Below are 19747 nucleotides of genomic sequence, written 5' to 3'. Positions count from 1 at the left end.
AGGTAAAAATAATAAATGCACCAGCTTTAATGACCACTGTCATGAATAAGATACAAATGTGGCAGGATAGGAAAAAGGTGTGGCAGGATAGGAAAAAATGAAACACCTTGGTAATAGAACACTCAACATGGCAACACAGTCTTTGGACAATGCACTGTGGGAGCAGATAGCAACTGTAGGTGGCTCCCTAATATAGTCATACTTTCTTTTGATAAGCAAGACATGCATGACAACTTTAATATACTGTTAACATTTAGTCATGAAAAGATGAAGGCATCATATCTGGTTTTACAGCATTTATTTAGGATCTCCTTAAAAGTTTGAGAGTTTCCTAATTGTTAGGAAACATCTCAAATGCCTGAACATCCAGGCTGCAATCATAATAGTTAATGAGGAATAAGAGTATCATGCAAGCACTCAACTCTGTCTCACAGACACAAGGTTAGGATGAGACCTGGCACTGCTAACAGACAATGGTTAAAGTTGACTATTCAAATATTCAACAATCAAACTTTTGCACAACCATGAAATAAAATGCTATTCAAGGTAAATCATTGTAAAAAAAAAAAAAAAGTATATATATATACATACATACATACACGTGTTGGTACATTGAAAAAAGCATAACCAGTAGAAAACATGGACTAAAAGCATCAACTACAATGTAATCCTGCCATAATAGAAGAGCTCACTTTCAATTGATTGAATATTTTGTACAATATTGATCTCACAGAGAAGTTTAATTGTAGAGACGTTATCGGTGTGTTAATGACTGGGCAGCAAACAAAGTCTAACACTGAGGGATTGACTGACACCAGATAAAGTTATGACAGTACGTGAATGTAATTCAGCCTGCAACTTCAGGGTGTATTCATTTACTGAGCCTGAGATCATCTATTCCTGTGTATAGGTGTGGCTCTCTCTGTCTGTGTTTATGGTTGTAAGAGCATTTGTGTCTGCGTGTGTGTGTGTGTGTGTGTGTGTGTGTGTGTGTGTGTGTGTATATGTATGCAGGAACACTTCTAGTTGTCTGAATCTAAGTCACTTTCTCCCCCGATGGACCTGAACTCTTCACTGTCCTCCTCATCCTCACTCAGCTGCACCTGGGACAACACACTGGGACCTCTCCTCCGAGCTGCCTCTTCCTCCTCTTCCTCACTTATGCCGTAGCCCTCTCCATTGCCCATGCTGGAGGTCTGGGTGTGGGTCTGACCCTCATAACTCCCATAACTATGGGGAAGCGGGGAGAGAAAGAGAGGGAAGGGTAAAGTATGGGTTAATAGGGCCCAAGATCCAAACAACGATGCAAATACACCTTGTACTGTATATAATGTGTCGGCCATGGTGTTGTACCTGACATTACTGTCCTCCAGGTGGGTCTCATCCGGCAACTCTTCCCCGTATGACATCATGCTCTCGTCCTGCTCCAGGCCCATGCGGGCCGTCTCATGGTGGGGTCTGGGAGGGGGCGGGGGACGCACCTCGACCTCTCTGTCTGAGTCACTGCCACTCTCTGACAGGTGGATAGCTGGGGCAGGACAGGAGAGGCAACACTGTTAGAACCTCACATTTCAAACACAGTCCCTAATGTACTCCAGAAATCCTCCAATCATAGGATGTAGATTTTAAAGGGAAAGTTCACCCAAATGACAAAATGACACATTGGTTTCCTTACCCTGTAAGCAGAATATGGACAGGGTATGACAGCAATCCATGCTTTGGTTTAGTTTCCTTGCTACTGTTTCCACATTTGTAGCACAAATCCCATTAAAGTCATGGGACAGATATTAGCATTTTTCATGCATCATGTCCAAATCGTCCGAAAGCATCTAAAATTGATTGTGAAGCTCAACAAAGTCACAGATCATTTTATCATGATATCGGTCCCATGGCAAATGCTAAAAAAGAAATGTGGAAACAGTGCCAGGGAAACTAAACCAAAGCATGGATTGATGTTATACCGTGTCTATAGACTGCTTACAGGGTAAGGAAACCAATGTGTCATTTTGTCATTTGGGTGAAAGTTTTTTACCCAAAGCACATCTCTATTCACCATCTTACTCCATCCTATGACAACCTCCACCCTAGTGTGACTCACAAGAGAACGGGTTGTCTCCCTCCTCTTCGCTGGCGTCATCCTCTCCGTCTGACATGAGCAGGTCCTGGTACAGCACGCTGGCCTGGGCTGGCCGACTGGAGCCTTCATCCTCATCATAATCATCATCCTCATGGCCCTGCAGCCTTCTGCGGGGCGGCAGCAGCAGCATCTCCTCTTCATCCTCCTCATCCTCCAGGTCTCCCTCACCATCCTCTGCCTGCGGAACAGGTCATCATCATCAAAATAGCTAATTTGCCTGAACTACAGACTGTCTTCAAATCTGCCATTTCTCTCTTTCAAAAACCATCTCGCTGTTTCTTCATGATCTTAGTCTTACAGGAGCTGGTGTCTTGGGCTTCCCGTCGTCATCCTCCTCCTCGAAGCCCTCGATGTCCACGTCCGACTCCTCCTCTCCTAGCCTTCTATGACGACCCTGGAGACACACAGAGAAGTTAAGCAACACTAAGACCGGAAAAGATACTTCTGGGGAAAGACAGTGATAACTTGTGAAGCAATGGAGATGCCTGGAAATGTATAATTGGCCAGGCAAACAGAATGCTAGTATGACAGGCAGTAACAATTAGGAGCAAAAGTAACATACAAGCGAAACTGGCAGACAAATGAACCAAATTAGTTATGGGAAGGAACCATCTTTGTCTTAGGAATGAAAAGCACAAAGGGATCTTAGAATGGCTCCTAGTTAGGAGGAGCATGCACCAGTCAGGATCCACACTGTGGGAATGCAGAGGGAAGAACTGGAAGGGAGGACCAGGTGAATGTGCAAGGAGGAACGGGGGGAATGGGAGGGGAGAGGGTGGTTAAAAGCCAGGTGACCCCTGGATGAGACAGATGCCCGTTGCACTCCTGGGTGATCTCTCTCCGTACCTGCCCTACCCCCCTCTTCTCTGGAACAGCCATTAGAGATGCCTCAACCTCAGAGAAAAGGCTGGTCTCTCTGTGCAGGCTCACAGAGGCACTGCTGTCAAACACATCAGCAGGCTGCCCCCCCCCCACCCCGCCCCCACCACACACACACACAGAGAGAAAGGAAAGAGGGAGAAGAGATAAACACATGGTAGGAAGGAGAATATACAGTGCCTTACAAAAGTATTCATCCCCCTTGACATTTTTCCTATTTTGTTGCATTACAGCCTGTAATTAAAATGTATTTTTTTTGTTATTTAAATTTATTTATTTATCATGTAATGGACATACACAAAATAGTCCAAATTGGTGAAGTGAAATGGAAAAAATGACTTGTTTCAAAAAATTATCAAAAATAAAAACGGAAAAGTGGTGCGTGCGTATGTATTCATCCAATTGAGAATCTGTGGTATGACAAAGATTGCTGCACACCAGTGGAACCCATCCAACTTGAAGGATCTGGAGCAGTTTTGCCTTGAAGAATGGGAAAAAATCCCAGTGGGTAGATGTGCACAGCTTATAGAGACATACCCCAAGAGACTTGCTGCTGTAATTGCTGCAAAAGGTGTCTCCACGAAGTATTGACTTTGGGGGGGGTGAAAGGCAAGTTCTGTTTTTTTGTCTTATTTCTTGTTTGTTTCATAATAAAAAATATGTTGCATCTTCAAAGTGGTAGGCATGTTGTGTAAATCAAATGATACAAACCCCCCAAAAATCCATTTTAATTCCAGGTTGTACGGCAACATAATAGGAAAAATGCCAAGTGGGGTGAATACTTTCACAAGCCACTGTAGAGACTAAGGCATAGATAAACTATAGAAACAGCTACTAAATTGACACATACAAGAGTGCTAAAGTGGAATGACAAGGCAGAGAAAGACTAGAATGTGAAGAGGTATATGTAATATGGAGGGAGAGACGACAGCAGACAGAGGTTAAAAAGTAGGTCTTTGGAGAAGAGTGGCATTCCCCAACTCTGGAGCAGGTGAAGGGCGTGTTGAGGTACTTTAAGTGGTGACTCTAAGGTCTTACTGTTAGTATCTGGGTTGTTTCTGGGCCATACATGGGACAGGAACATTGCTACCTGTGGTGTGTAGGTTCCAGGAGTCATGGGGTCCAGGCTATCCAGGTCTGCTGCATCCAGAGCTGCCTCTTTAGCTGTGGAGATGTCCTTCTCCAGCTGGGTCAGGTGCTCATCATACTGGGGAGATATCAAGCAACAGTCAAATTATCAAACTATCCTTGGCAGAGGCAACATAATGAAGCCATAAATATGATTCATTATCTGACAAGGCATAAAGATGTCAATTAATTATACTGAACAAAAATATAAACAACATGAAACAATATCAAAGATTTGACTGAGTTACAGTTCATATAAGGAAATCAATCAACTGAAATAAATTCATTAGGCCCTAATCTATGGGTTTCACATAACTGGGAATCGGTCACAGATACCTTAAAAAAATTATAATTTAAGTAGGGGCGTGGAACAGAAAACCAGTCAGTATCTGGTGTGACCACCATTAATTTGCCTCATGCAGCGTGACATCTCCTTCACATTGAGTTGACCAGAATGTTGATTCTGGCCTGTGGAATGTTGTCCCACTCCTCTTCAATGGCTGTGCAAAGTTGCTGGATATTGGCGGGAACTGGAACACGCTGTCGTACACGTCGATCCTCAGCAAGAACTGGGATATTTTCAGCTTCTAGGAATTGTGTTTAGATCCTTGCGAAATGGGGCCGTGCATTATCATGCTGAAACATGAGGTGATGGCGGCGGATGAATGGCACGACAATGGGCTTCAGGATCTCGTCACGGTATCCCTGTGTATTCAAATCGATAAAATGCGGTTGTGTTCGTTGTCTGTATCTTATGCCTGCCCATACCACAACCCCACCGCCACTATGGGGCACTCTGTTCACAACGTTGACATCAGCAAACTGCTTGTCCACACGACGCCATAGACGCGGTCTGCGGTTGAGGCCGGTTGGACGTACTGCCAAATTCTCTAAAACGACATTGGAGGCAGCTTATGGTAGAGAAATTAACATTACATTCTCTGGAAACAGCCCTGGTGGACATTCCTGTGGTCAGCATGCCAATTGAACGCTCCCTCAAAACTTGAGACATCTGATGCATTCTGTTGTGCGACAAAACTGCACATTTTAGGGTGGCCTTTTATTGCCCCCAGCACAAGGTAGCCCTGTGCAATGATCATGATGTTTAATCAGCTTCTTGATATGCCACGCCTAAGAAATGTCCACTAACAGAGATGTAAACAAATACGTGCACAAAATTTGAGCGAATTAAGCATGGAACATTTCTGGGATCTTTTGTTTCATCTCATGAAACCAACACTTTACATGTTGCATTTACATTTTTTGTTCAGTGTAGTTTCATTATGACCTTCTCTTATAGTTTATCTTTCATACACACACCTCTGCCAGGGTCTGCTTGCATACGTTGACTATCTCCAGGGCCGTATTGGTGTAAGGGCTGTCTGGTCCGTTGTACTTGACACTGTTGGTGTGGACCAGGCTGACATCAAACAGGAACACATCCCGGTTCTGGTACTTGTGTTTGGATATGTTCTGTTGGACCACAGCACACAGGGAGACTTTTAAATAACACTAATGGTTATATTATACATATGACCATCTACCTGTATAATACAAATATTACCATCAACTACATATAGGTTTGATCCATCTTGGCATCATAGGGATCCAAAAGGGGTCTTGTTGTGGTTTTCCTCAAGGCTAACACTGAAGTCTCCTTCCCATAACTCACCTTGCGGACATTCTCTAGGTCCATGGGTTGGACTATCACTTTGTAGTAATCTGGAACAAACTTCTTGTTGACTGGATGGTGGAACGGCCAAGACTGAAGAGGAGACAGAGGCAGAGTAAGGACAGTTATCACACTGTGCGCTTGATTGAACTACTGGCAGAATTCTCAATATTTTTGTACATTTAAGAGCAAAGAAGTAACTGCTCATTGAAATGACTTCAGTCACAAAGAAAATACAAATAGCAGATAGTCTCAGTGACATCCAGAGCGCCCGAAAGAAAGCAGACACCCTGATGATTGGGTGGAGCTCCACTCACGTCAGGCACGGCCATCATCTTCTGAGTGACGATGTTGTCCAGGATGAAGGAAAAGGCCACCTGGTCATCATCGTCCAGCAGGGGGTTAATGGCTTTCTCCAGTCTCACCAGCCTGTCTTCCTTCTGCACAGGACAAAGGAATGTACCCGTTTAATTACGTACTATTGAAGGCCACTTCCATTGTCTTCCAAGAGTTGCTGAACATGATCCTCCTCCTCCAGAAATGAGACGGTGTCTAAAACCCATCCAGAATCCATCAGCGTGAACATTCACACATACCTCTTTCAGTTTCTCATCACAAAGGTCCAGCATAGTCTGAGCCACCTGGGTTATTGGATGCTTGGCACCTGAATACACCGCAACAATTACAGTCTCAATAAGTTACAGAACAGTCGGTCACAGTAAAATATGAGTCATTCTCTAAGGCTTCAAGTGGTTTAGAGTTGTACCGTTGTATGTGGCGCTGTTCTTGACAATGAGCTCCACGTTCTCTCTGAACTCTTCCCGGGAGGGGTACACACGCTTGCGCACATTCTCCCGTAGCGTCTGCAGATCCATGGGACGAGGGATGATCTTATAGTAGTCCTTCACCACCTTGGCATTGACTGGTGTGTGGAAGGGGTATGTCTGTGACAAGAGGTAAAGACAACCCAATTAGAGAGAAAAAAGTGTATGTGTGTGTGTTTGTGAGAGAGAGAGAAACGTATATAGTGGTCGGAGGAGTGTAGGCACTGTCTGTCTGTAAGCAGTGGGTTGTGGGTGTGTGTGGGTCTTGCAGTGTGCTGTAGGTGTGTGGGTGTGTGTGTCTTACATTGGGGTGATCCCGCATGTCGTTGATAATACTCTCCAGGACTGAGGACAGGGTGACCATGGGGTCAGTGCGTCTGCGGTGGATGGATTTGTGGGGCCTCTGTGAGAGGATGAAACAAAACAAAAACCACAGAGAGCTAAGGCATAACTATATAAATATATTCTCCAGAGCTCGCTTTAACTGAATAGTCACACGCAACCAATGCAAAATATGGTAACTGGCAACCAGGCTCACATTTAGGTAGTCGCAGTGTACATTGTTCCCAACACGTCTCTTCTTCTTGGGGGGAAGCTGCTGTTTGGGGAACTTCAGCACCAGGGACTTCCTGCGCACCTCATCAGCACTGTGAGAGGAGACAACATGGTCCTTTACACAGCAGCACAAGGTAATATCCCTAACATTTAGACAGACGTTGAGAGCATAATGAACACTATAGGAGCTTTTAGTCCGCAAAGAAAGTGGAAAAGACCACTGATATTCAGTCGTGATTTAGAAAGAAATTAGAACTATCCCCCTCTCCTGTCAGTGTGCGTGTGGTGTGTACCTCTCGATGAGCTGCTTGCCCAGAACGATCTTGGTTCCCTCCACTTTAATGAGTTCCTCGTTGTCATTGTGGATGACAGTCTTCTCCAGCTCCTCCTCCTGCTCCTCCGTCATGGCAACCGGGTTGGAGGGCGGAGCATTGGTCTGGTAGTACAGTGGGCAGAACTTGTTGGTTCGCATGTGCCCGATGGCACCGCAAGCTCCGCACTTCAGCTAGGGCAGAGGGGGTAAGAAGAGATGTAGTTAACAACCAGACAAACACTGTACATAACAATGTGGACTGCAAGTCACTGCATCACATCATGCTACCTTCACCGTAGTACACCAAACACTACGTTATCATGCTTATTATAAGCAATATAATATATTGCTAATAAAGAAAAGTGTGAAAAAAGTGAGGAAGGTTTATCTTGAACTAAATTATCCTATTTTCGAGACAGCAGGTCAGCAGGAAAACAGACGGCAGGTTATGGAAAAGCAGGTGAGGATAGTCTTGGAGATGAATCATTATGGGCTGGCAAGCTTACTTTTACCTTGAGGTCTGGCCTCTCCTTGATCTTCTTGGCCTTCTTCTCAGGGGGGCTCTTGAACCTGTCCTTCTCCTGGTTCCTCTTCAGCCTCCTCAGCTGCTCCTGGATCCGCCGGCGCTCCTTCCTCATCTCCTCTCTATGTTGCTCGTCAAACAGCGCAAACTTCTTTCTACATTGGCAGAAGGCAGACAAAGACCGTGTGAGGTTGGGTACACTACACACAGACCAAACACCCATATTAAACACACACACACGGACGAACTTACATGAAGTCGTCGTCCTTGGTGGTTCTGATTCTGGTGTAGGCGTCTATGACGGAGGGTTTGCGGACAGTCTCACAGCGGACATACTCCTTGCCGTCCTCGTCTCTGAAGGTGCGGTAGATTTTGAGGCGCCGTCCCGTAGCGGACGAGTTCAGGCTGGTGACCGAGGACGTGTCGTCATCTTTATGGGAGCCCGTGGACAAAGCACTAGCTGTAGGGACACACAGAGAGAGATTTGACTTGTACACACACTCCAGTAAACACACATGAAAAAAGCCTGAAACGCACATGCACACACACGCCACTTACAGAAGCCCTTGCGTGCTTTGCGTCCCTTGTGGTCGCTCTCCTCTCCCATCAGCATCCTCTGCAGCTCCTTCCTTTCCTGCTCCTCCCTCTCTCTGGACAGTTGGGAGCTGGTCTTCTTGTTCTGCAGCATGTTCTCAATGTTCTTCCCCATCTCCTCAAAGTCACTGTCCTCCGCTGAGCTGCTGTCTGTGTCTGTGGACAGGACCTCTGTGGACTCTAATACTCTGGGGAACAAGTAGAGGGTAGAACATCACATCATCCCTATAGGAAATGGGTGGATTATGATTATCTGGATAAAGGGGGAATGGAGGATGAGATGGCCTCACTTGTTTTGCAAGTCAAAGATCCTCTGGCACTCCTCCTTGTAGCGCTCCTGGTGTTCGGCTACAGAGAAGCGGGACCCGCGGGCAAATTTGCTCATGGGCCCCTCGCCAGAGCGTGCCTGCTCTGTAGACATGGTCCTCACCACGTCAATCACCTCCCAACGAGACAGCTTCTTTATCTGAAACGCACATATACACACAGGTTTAAGAGATTGATCTGACCTTCATACTTAGGTTGGTGGTAGAAATGAGGGAACTGAAGACATTATTATTATGTAATAATACCTCCTCCTCTGGAACACCAAACTTGCGCAGCAGCTGCTTGGCGTTTTTTAGTGATAGTCTTCTCAGATCAGCGTCTGTCCCTGTCACAGTCTTCTTAGCGGGTTGTGGCTCCCGGTCATCCTGGGCCTAAACACGACAAATAACAAAATAACCTTTAGCTCAGTAATAAATTATTAAATAATCATCAAAAAACATTTGAATGGTTATAACAGAAAATATTTTTGTCAGAAAGGCTACGAACGCATGACTGGAATTATGGCCCCCTGATCTGAGTACGGATCTGGCAGAAGTGTTTCAGTGCACTGGGGTAAAACAAAGAGGAAGTACCTTTTGTTGAGTGGGCTTGTTGGGCACTTTGACGTAGGAGAATCCCTCTCCACAACCTGTGGGGTCGGCCACCCCCATGACCTCCAGCAGACACTTCCCCTTCATGGCAGCGATGAAGGCTCGAGTCGTGTTCCAAGGGGCCGTGCGGACCTAGGGTGGACCACAGAGAACACTGGTGAGATCACGGATCATCCTTTTTTTCAACATCAAAATCAATGTTTTATGAAAAGGAAGCAGAGTAGCGCTGAACCTCATCATCAATCTTCATCTGGAAGTCTTCCTCGTTCTCTTCCTCTGGAGCAAAGAAGGACTTTTCACCATATCCAGCATCCTGGTGGAGAGAGAGAGAGAGAGAAAAGTTATGGTATAGTTCACACAGTGCCAAAACGAATACCAATATGACAGATAGGCTCTTTGTTTAGGTACTGTCAGTCTTACCTTCAGTCTCTGCTCTGCCACCAGCATGCTGTAGTAGGCACAACACTGCTCTGGAGACACCATGGCCCTGATCTCCTCCTCAGTAGGCAGCCTGAAGTCAGGCTTCAGCACCCACCAGTTAGAGTCCATCCCTGGAAATCATATAACAAATATTAACCACATTCTCTTAACTCCACCCTTATTACCCAAATTACAGCTTTGTAAGATTAATGGACGCATGTCACATGAGAATTCCCCCTCTCCAAAGATCTTATACCCTTTGGATATTTATTTTTATTTCATCAACTGAAGCGTCTTGTAGGCTCAAAAGCCGAGGTGTTGCAGGAGCAGAACAGCAGATATTAACGAAGGACCATGAAAACCTCTGGTACCTTACTGATGCTTTCCTCAGACCACACCTTACTTCCACAGTAAACTCCACATCCAGAATATTCTGACATCTCTCTTTCCTGACGCATGTCAGTCAAAGGCACACCATCTCTGAGCTCACACAGCTAAGCATCAGAGTCACTGCTCTTTCTTACACTTCAACACTTCGCTGAGATCACACGGGAGTAGAAACGTCAAAGGGATACTGCGAGATTGAGATTTAGGTTGTTTCTCTACTTACCCAGAGTCAGACGAACTCATGGATACTATTTTTATGTCTCTGCGCGCAGTTTGGGGAAAGTTTAAATCAGCATATCGCAATTGCTGGAAGTCTCCAGTTACAGTAGGCAGCTCCTCTTAAAAGCAGAGAAATTGACCTAACCACTCCAAAGCTGGGTGGTTGATCATTTATAGTCTTAGAAAGCTATACCTAGTAATCAATATTGTGTTAATTTGACTGATAATCTTAAGAAACAAGATTCTATCCACTTCCTCATTCTCTGTCCCGTTGGGCAGTGCAAAAGAGACAGATACAATATTGCGATCTCTATACATCTCTATGCGACAATGGAACAGAGAATGAGGATCTCGTTGATGATTATCAGTAGCATTTTGAGAGGAGCTGGCTACTGTACCGGGAGACTTCCAGCAATTGCTAACAATATGATAACTTCAATAATATCCAAACTGCACACAGAGTAGTGCTAAGCGATTAGTGCTTTTTGAGGTCGGTTCAGTTTCGGTTCGATTAAAAAATAATCCCGGTTTTCGTTTTCATAATTTTTTTTTTACTATGCATAATGTGGGTTGAATGCTGTAACAGAATAAAACAATTACTAAAACTCCAATGAAGGTAGTGACTACCCATTACTGCTTATCACTTATTAACCATCATTTATTCACATTACTTTAATTAAATATTTGCTTTACTTCATTACTTTATTATTTCATTTCATCTCTTTCGAGCTGCTGCCTATGCTGTCTGACAAAATACCTATAATTAGTAGTTCTTCAACGTAAATAAGGCATACTTTTATGACTGCTGAATACCAACTATCAATCACTTAGACCATGTATTTTCAGATAGCATGGTTAGAGCGTTGGGCCAGTATCCGAAAGGTTGCTAGATCGAATCCCCGAGCTGACAAGGTATAAATCTGTTGTTCTGCCCCTGAACAAGTCAGTTAACCCACTGTTCCTAGGTCGTCATTGTAAATAAGAATTTGTTCTTAATGGACTTGAGTAGTTAAATAAAAAAATAATTAATAAATAGCAAAGCAACTGCTTTCTATCCCTGATGATCGCGAGTTCTCTCTTCTCTCTGTCCCCCTGTCTGCTCCACACAGACCAGACACATAGATGGACGCGCAATGGATTATGGTAATTGTAGTTAATTACCACGTTTTCTGCACTAAACTATGCAGAATATTGGCCTGTTGGAAACTACAACTCCTTACTACACTGCATAGTTTGGGCTTGGTCCGATTTCTTTCTTCAGAAACTGCATATCCAGCTCACAGAAAAAAACAGAACGAAATGGAATTCAAATAATTGAACCGACATCAGTCAGTTGTTTAAAAACAGAAAAATAGCAGACATTTTGGGTAATCACTCAGCACAGAGATACAAAATGGTATCCATCAGTTTGTCTGACTCTGCGTACATAGAAAAATGACCTAAACATTTCGCAGTATCCCTTTAAGAGGAAATCAGGATTGTTTGTCCTTCAAACAATGAAGGACAGTGTGTCATACTGTACTACTGACAAACATGAGGCTATACGGTAGTATTGGGGTACGCATAGTCATTGGGGTTGACATTCGTCCAAAATCCATCGCTTTCACGCCTCCCTTGGAGGTCTGAAGACTTTTTATTGCAAAAGCGGTTTGAATGGTCCGCTGGCTCCCAGTAGCAAGACTTTGATTGGATGTTACATTTCATGAACCCTCGCCCCACATGCCCGTTGGTGGTACTTGTTGTTTGTCTGTTTTGCCAGAAATGTGCTCTATGCACAAAATCAACATACATCAACATATTTTGATGGGTTTTAATCTGCAATTTCCCAACCATCCTCACGCACTGTTACACCTACAACACTAGGCATTTGATTTGTTTGACGTGTTGCGTAGCGTCACTGATTGCAAGTCTCCACCCATATTTATCCATTTTTCTGCCATTAAAACTTCCCCAGGCTTCCCGTTTTAGGGAAGCCTGATTCTCGATGAGGCTAGGGTAAGTAAGGTTAGCTGTTTCTACCTGTACGCTTGAAGTCAGCACAGAGTTTTAGGCGTTTGCGGATGCTGCTTTCTGAATGTGAGGGGAAGGCTTTCTTTATGTCCTCCATGCGGATTCTCCTGGGGCGATCTTTACTCTTCCAGAACAGTCGATAGATAAACACCTGCACAGAAGAGGAGACATGAGTATCGGCAAGAATGCATTCTTTAAGTGTGCTTTCTCTTGTGTGTGACAATGTGTGTGTGTGTGAGAGAGAGAGAGTGTGTGTGGATTTGCAGATGCTGTGTGTGTGTGTGTATCGCAAGGTATACCTGCAGGAAGTCTCTGATATGGGTGTTGGCTCGTTTGGAGTTGGGTCCAGGGACCTCATAGAGCGGACACTGCTGTCCAACCACAAAGATGTCCACCAGCTCTCTGATGAAGTAGCCCTGCCGTGTACGCAGCACCAGGAAATCTGTCTCTGGCATCTTGTGGAGGTAGATGGGGGCGCGGAAAAGGTTGTTCTCAAAAGCCTAAAAGAAAGAAAGACATGACAGAGCTCTACATTTTCTCTTTCTGGGTATCAGGTTCATTCAGAGCAAATTATTTTTCAAACATCAATAAATTGTCATGTAAATTACTGTAATGAACATGGTACTGACCGGGAGCAGCTGCCCGGGGTGCAGGGAGCCCAGGAAGGGAGAGGTGTGGCAGTACACCGTCTCTCCGTACTTACAGTCTGGAGCTCCAGGGTCCTTGCCTGGTTTCTGAGGAGAAACAGCCATGTTTCACGTTTATTCGATTTTAAAGTGCATTTACACATATGTTAATAACAAAACACAACTCATAGACAATAGAGGAAGGAAAATAACCACTGAGGTGGTTCTGTTTTTAGTAAATGCTAATCAATGTTGATACAAGGGAAATGGTAGTTGAAAGACTAGTGCAGTGACTCACTCTCTTGTAGTAGTTCTTGATCTTGGTTGCCATGCCGACTTGCATGATGAGCGGAGGGTATTCCTCGCTGTACTCTGCCAGAATCAGGTCTCCGTCTTTCCCTGTCAGATCCTGAGCTGTCCGCATGAAGAACATGTCACCGCCACCAGAAGCCTGGCGTTCCTGCTCTCGCATCTATGGGCACAGAAAAATACATTTAACGCAAATCACACACAAACAGGGTTATCAACACACACAGACAGACGCATTCCTGATGACTTGTGTTAAGACATAGAGAAGGATGGAGGTGGATGAGGTAAGTTCTGGGGCCTCACCTTGGCCTTCTTCTTGATCTGTTTGAGTAGGGGCTGTGCTGCGTGGGGACCGGGCTGGGACAACGTCCCAAACGAGTACTTCTTCAGGGAGGGTCGGTGGAACCCACGCAGCTTCATGGGTCCCATGTGAGTAGGGAAGAACGGCTGCCTCAGCTCCACTGCAGAGATGGAGTGCTGGAGGGAAAGATAGACAGAGAAGGTTACATACAACTACTGTGAACATTCAGTACATAGCTAAGTTTATCCTACGCTATAGTTAAGATTCTCCTCTTTAACTGCTGATCAATCTGTAAAGGAAGAGAGCTCACAGGAGAGAATCTAGTGCCCACCTGAATGATGTTGCCACCGAAGGTGCCCCTCAGGCCCTGCTGCTTGGGGTAATAGAACTCATCGTTGGACAGGTTCCATGGGTCCTTCACCTCAGGTTGGGACATGTTCTGTAGGCAGCAGACCAAACAGAAAAGGAGTTAACAGGCTAGTTCAGGGACTGCAGAATTACATTTAAGATACAGATCTACGTTATGTTCTCTGTTTCAGTCCTGTAGTACCTGTTGAGGCTCCTCCTTTATGACCCCAGTCTTCCCCAGCAGGATGCGACTCTTCTTCAGTGCCGACTCCTTCTTGTTCTCCTTGGACGGGGAGTGGGACGTACGCTCAGACTCCTTCTCATCTGGGATTTCTGCAAGAGGCCAAGTTCAGAGATTTGTGGATAGATCAAAGCATTCAAAAGGTTACAGACCATCAAGATATTTCATAATATGTTGAAACTGACTGACAAATGGTGGACACACAGTTCACTAAGAAAGGGGCAGTACCTAAAATTATGTTCTCATCGTTGGGGTCCAGGGTGAGGACAGGGGGTGAGAGCATGCGGTCCATGGCCTGGTCGTCCCAGATGATGTTGTCTTCCCAGCGCCCGTACACCAGCTCCTCATTGTCAATGGGGAAGATGGAGAACCAGGGGGCGTCATCTTCATGAGAGGCTGTGGCGAGACCAATAGGGAATCAGTAGTGATAGATGTACTCTTTAGTGGTACGTTCACCATGACAACTAACAGAGATAAGAAAGAATATGTTGTAATCTCACATTGTTCATCATTATAACAGTCAATTACACTCGACAACAGATACCAGGTAAACTAGCCTCCTCGTACCATAATGGTCATGGTGGTGTTTGTCTCTCTTGGAGCCAGAGCCGATGGAGGGGGCTTTGGGCATGGGTGGAGGAGTGGGGGGCACCAGCTGAGAGTTACTCCTACACAGACCTGTAGTGTAGATAGACATCATGAATACCTAGATAACCCAAAGCAGACAAATACACAACAATTATATCAGTTTATATTTGCCACTGTAGTCCTAAAACCCCTGCACGGTTGGGGTTTATGCTTTGGTGATGGGATTTCAATGAGGTAGGAATCTCCAGTATGCAGGTCAGTCTGTGTTTATTGGTACTGGAGTGGAGTGGGTGGGTCTCTCACCCTGCTGTGCGTTGTAGGCATTGGCATTACGCGTCATGCTGGAAGGCAGCCACCCTGCCAGACTGGCTCGCTGGGTCTTAGTGCCTTTGTGTTTCACGTCCTCTCCGTTCCAGATGATGTCGTCCTCCCACTGAAGCTGGGTGACCATCAGAAAGAGCTCGTTCTCCAGGGCCTGTTCATCCTTTTCGTCACCACTTCCCTCCTACACAAAAAAACCCCACAAAGAACATGGTAAGTCTTTATAGAATGTTGTCGGTTCTCTTCTAACTAAGAGTTGGAAGAAGGTGTAGCTAGAAATGGAAGATTGAGAATCAAAAAGGAGCTGAACTCAAAAACCAACTTCTCTGGTTGAAAACGGCCTATGTGGCAACGATAGTGTTCTTAAAAAATTGTACTAGTTGCAACATTTATTAAAAAGTGTAAGAACTATGGTCATAATTTGCAAGATTTAAGGAATCTAGGGTACGTCAGTTTTCCTTGGGCTGGGTTTAGATTTAAATTCTGCCCACATGCCCACGGCTGGCAGCACCCAAATAATCATTGATTTGGAGCACAGCTGCGACATATCATGAGACAATGAATGAGACGAATATCGACGGCAATGTTATTTTGAAAGAATGAGACTTGTTTGTTATACACGACTTGGTTTTTTCCCAACTCAAACATCCTCACATTCGTGTGCGAACTTTAGCATCACAAACACAACTTTCATTAAAGATTCTGATACTCTAGAATGCAGGAAATGCTCTGAGCTTGGGATTCTTGACCAATCACATTCACGTTGTCATGCTGCGCCACGCGGTTGCTAAGCCATTCATCACACGTATGGTGGCTGTTTGGGATATTTCAAGAAAAGAGGAACACAAAACGGTATTGAACATAACACACCCACTTAAAACTCATTGCTTCTAGCATTTCTTAATGAGGATGTGGAAAAGCGAGGCAAAATGAGTGAGTTCAGCTCTAATCCTAAAGCATCAGTGAAGTGAATGAGTTGTCAACCTCTTTGGGAGGTTGTGAAAATGGTGGTGGTGGTTCTGGCCTCTCCTGCTCATCTTCCTCCTCCTCCTTCAGTTTGAAGCCATAGTGGAAACCACTTCCATCCTCAGGGACCCCCATCATGTCGTACCAGAGCTGGGCCGGACCATAGCGCCACTCTGCCACCTTAGGCCTGGACTCTGTCACCTTGTCCCCGTCTCCAGCGGTCTGGGAGAACTTGGACTCTACTGGGGCCATCATTGTGATCTGGGGGAAGGAGAGAGGGACAAGGAATTAATTATTGAGATTATCTTTTTGAGTATTTCATTTTCTAAGGAGAGAAAACCCATTCAGAATTATACTGCGACTGAATCCCATTACTAAACCTTGTAAGCTCTCATAAATAAGCTGTGAAAAATATACAGGTAAATAACCACACAGTTTCACAGGGATTTCAAACAAGTTTTCACAGTTCTACATATCTCTGACTAAGAGATTGATGCACACTGACCTCATCATCAGACAGGCACTGTTCTGGGGGTGGAGGTGGGGCGTATTCATAGTCCCAGCCAGACTTCTTCTCTGGTCCCTGCTGCTCCATGGGCTCAGCGCCCTCTGGTGGGGGTGTCTCTGGCTGGGGGTCGCGGTGCTTCCTCTTCCTCTTTCGTCGTGCACTCCGCCACACCGACGGCATGTTCTTCCCAGGGCCAAACAGTCGAAGGAACCGCAGCACCTGGATGGGATCAGAGGAGTGGATGGATAGACGTTAATTTATGCTCTCTGATATTTGGTGACCTATACAGTGTGTCCAAGGAGGACAGCTCACCCTTCCAGGCCTGAACTCTGGGAAGAGCTGTGTGACGCCAGGCAGGGCTTTGGCAGCATCCTTCTGCATGATGCCAGCCAGGGGCAGGCTGAGGCAGGTTGGAGGACCCCCAGACCCAGAGCCTGTGGAGGGGCGGTCCGTCTCTGACTCAGAATCTGAGGAGCTGCTGAAGTCCACTTTGTCTACTAGAGAGGAGGGAGCGATGATGGAGGGCAGGATGATCCCGTCTCCTTCATCCCCAACTGTGGAGAAACCAACAATAGCAGACGCTGGGGTTAGAGCCCCTCTGACTCTGAGTGCTAAATTACTAGCATGTATTCTTGACATTAAATACATCAATATCCATGTACTTCTTTTCAGATTGTGAAGAATCATGCTTGTTCAATATAAGTACAACGTATCTTTTCACTGGCACTTTTGGCCCTTCCTCATCCATTCCTTACCACTTGCAGCCGTAGGAGAGGAATCCTCTTTCTTGCCACCAGGCGTGGGGAGACTTGGAGGAGGTGGAGGGGGCATAAGCTTGGCATCAATATCCTCACAATCCGCATCATAGTCATCCTCATCATCTGAGACAGAGAGAGAAAGTGTCCAGTTATCGGCCATGCAAAGTCTCTGATAAAGAGGGTGGAAATTAAATACCATGCATTTATCTGTTCTGGTACACTAGGGTACGTGCACTCCTAGATGGCTGTGTACAGTATATACATGGGTATGCATGGGTATTACTGCACCTGTTCTCCTGGTAGGCTGCAGGCTGCCCATGGCCTGACGATACTTCTTAGTCTCATCTTCAGCCACCTCGTTGATGTCAGAATAATCAACTGCATCGGCATCGTTCTTCACCCATCCTGCATAAGAAAAAGGACATGAAACAGTCACTCATTTATCACAGTATTTACAGACACACAACTTACAAACACAACTAAGGAGCATATTGACTGTCATGTTGAGCCAGTTAAATAACAGTTCCCAGCCACGGTACTACCCCACCCACAGCCTTACTTCATGCCCTTCGTCTTACCCTCTGCATTTGTGCCACCTGTGTCTCCATCCTCGTCAGGATCGTCCTCCTCACTGGCTGTGATCTCTGTGATGAGGTTGCCCAGGCCCAGAGAGCCCAGGCCAGCCAGGTGCTTCTTGGACTCCTGGGAAGTGGAAGGAAATTGTCAAACAAACATCGCATTTGATATGCCAAAGTGTATTGGAATATACCAGGTGTGAAAATGTCTGTTGACTTAATAAGTAACATTGCACCAAAGACATAGTGGACAAGTGAGCAACATAATAATACAAAACCCATATTCAGCAAATGTACATCTCAGTCCTGTTGTTAGGCATATTTTAGTGTGTGTTCAAAACAGTTGTGTTTATTTCCACACTATGCAGAATGCTTTATTCTTTTAACAAAATATAGTCACTCACAGTGTCCAGCACACTGTCTCCCTCCAGCTGACCATCTTCATTGATGTTCCCGAAGAGAAAGCCAGTGAGAGAGAAGGGGCGGTCTTGGTCTTCATCACTGTCTGAGTCCGACATCCTGAGAGAGCAATGAATGTCAATGTGTGATTAATCTATTCTCTCTTGTTTATATAGTCCTCAAAGTAGATTAAATGCAGTTAACTGAACAAAAGTGAAACTAGACATTTTAAAATACCAATCCTGATTTTGTGACAAAGGGGGTGGCAAACCCACCCATGATAATCAAAACAAACGGGATGGAATGACAGACAGCAAAACATACAAACTAAATAAATAGGTATGTTGAAGGTTTGATCTTATTAACTTGCGTTACTTTTACACAGTTGGGAAGGCCAGTTGTCCTCGGATTAAGGCCAGTTTGATAATATCCTCGGACCCAATTTGCCGCTAGTTTGGCAAATTAACGTTAGTACCCTATGCGACCTCCGTTCACTACGCCAGTATCCACACGCTGTAAAAGGGTGGGTATCTCACCGACCCGTTATTTCGAAAGAAAATATATGGGCTTCATTGTTTTCAAATGTAGTCGATGCAGACAACACCAACCAACATTGAGCAATGCGCGTGCGCATAGTTCATTTCCGCTCCATGAAGGATGGCAAGTGACGGATGGCCCTCCCGCTTTATTATTATTATTATTATTTATTTTTTTACCGTTGACGCCTACTTTGTCGCCACCTACAGGATAGTGTATTTCATGAGCTATTTTTCATTATTTTTGCACAAGGCCATTCAATGCAACCACAGACTGTGTGAAAGTGCAGTAGCACACTGGCACAGTAGCACACTGGCCACGCGATGTTATCTCAATAACAAGACTAGTGTTGTTTAATACGTGATGAAACAAGTTGGTGTTACCTGATGTTACCTGACCTGACTCCTAGCCCATAGGCCTTAAGTAACCAAACTCACTGGTCTGAGAATTTCGGTGAACATCCATGGCTTGGGTTGTCTTGCTACATTTATCATGGTCATCCAATTAATTAGGTGTTAGCAGTGTTGGGGAGTAGTGAACTAGATTAACATAGTTCAAATAGCCATTTAACTACATTTTGCAGTAGCTTGGTTATAGTTGAACTAAATTCAAATCTTGGTAGTGTTTTCAGTAGGTTAATAACTTTTTTTTTGTTGCCATGTAGTGGTATAGCTAACTACTAGAACTACACA

The 19747-nt window shown here is 45.0% G+C and overlaps 1 protein-coding gene across 3 annotated transcripts; it reads right to left on the bottom strand.

Annotated features, from left to right (window-relative positions):
• Window positions 1-281: 281 nt before the first annotated feature.
• On the bottom strand, window positions 282-19142 carry LOC139423023 (transcription initiation factor TFIID subunit 1-like). Of its 3 annotated transcripts, none has more exons than XM_071174587.1 (39): window positions 18894-19142; window positions 18524-18638; window positions 18123-18246; window positions 17833-17949; window positions 17542-17667; window positions 17099-17340; window positions 16784-17005; window positions 16297-16539; window positions 15295-15496; window positions 14971-15081; window positions 14632-14799; window positions 14365-14495; window positions 14146-14253; window positions 13817-13990; window positions 13503-13676; window positions 13208-13312; window positions 12878-13078; window positions 12588-12729; window positions 9963-10093; window positions 9775-9855; window positions 9525-9674; window positions 9198-9323; window positions 8916-9091; window positions 8590-8813; window positions 8284-8491; window positions 8015-8186; window positions 7489-7700; window positions 7179-7287; window positions 6945-7043; window positions 6583-6760; window positions 6413-6480; window positions 6134-6256; window positions 5817-5909; window positions 5465-5617; window positions 4107-4223; window positions 2436-2531; window positions 2099-2315; window positions 1354-1528; window positions 282-1230 (listed from the first exon to the last, which is right to left on the bottom strand). In XM_071174587.1, the coding sequence occupies exons 2-39, from the start codon at window positions 18635-18637 to the stop codon at window positions 1023-1025; spliced, it is 5820 nt and encodes a 1939-aa protein (XP_071030688.1). In that variant the 5' UTR covers window position 18638; window positions 18894-19142; the 3' UTR covers window positions 282-1022. The 3 variants fall into 3 exon arrangements, with proteins under 3 accessions (XP_071030688.1, XP_071030690.1, XP_071030691.1); XM_071174589.1 differs by having other exon boundaries at window positions 8021-8186; window positions 18894-19120; XM_071174590.1 differs by having other exon boundaries at window positions 8284-8461; window positions 18894-19120.
• Between the last annotated feature and the right edge of the window lie 605 nt (window positions 19143-19747).

The sequence above is a fragment of the Oncorhynchus clarkii genome, chromosome 12 (genome assembly GCF_045791955.1).
Source record: "Oncorhynchus clarkii lewisi isolate Uvic-CL-2024 chromosome 12, UVic_Ocla_1.0, whole genome shotgun sequence".
NCBI classification, from domain to species: Eukaryota; Metazoa; Chordata; class Actinopteri; order Salmoniformes; family Salmonidae; genus Oncorhynchus; species Oncorhynchus clarkii.
The sequence above is the reverse complement of the archived record's forward strand: the minus strand, read 5'-3'. Positions and strand labels throughout refer to the sequence as shown.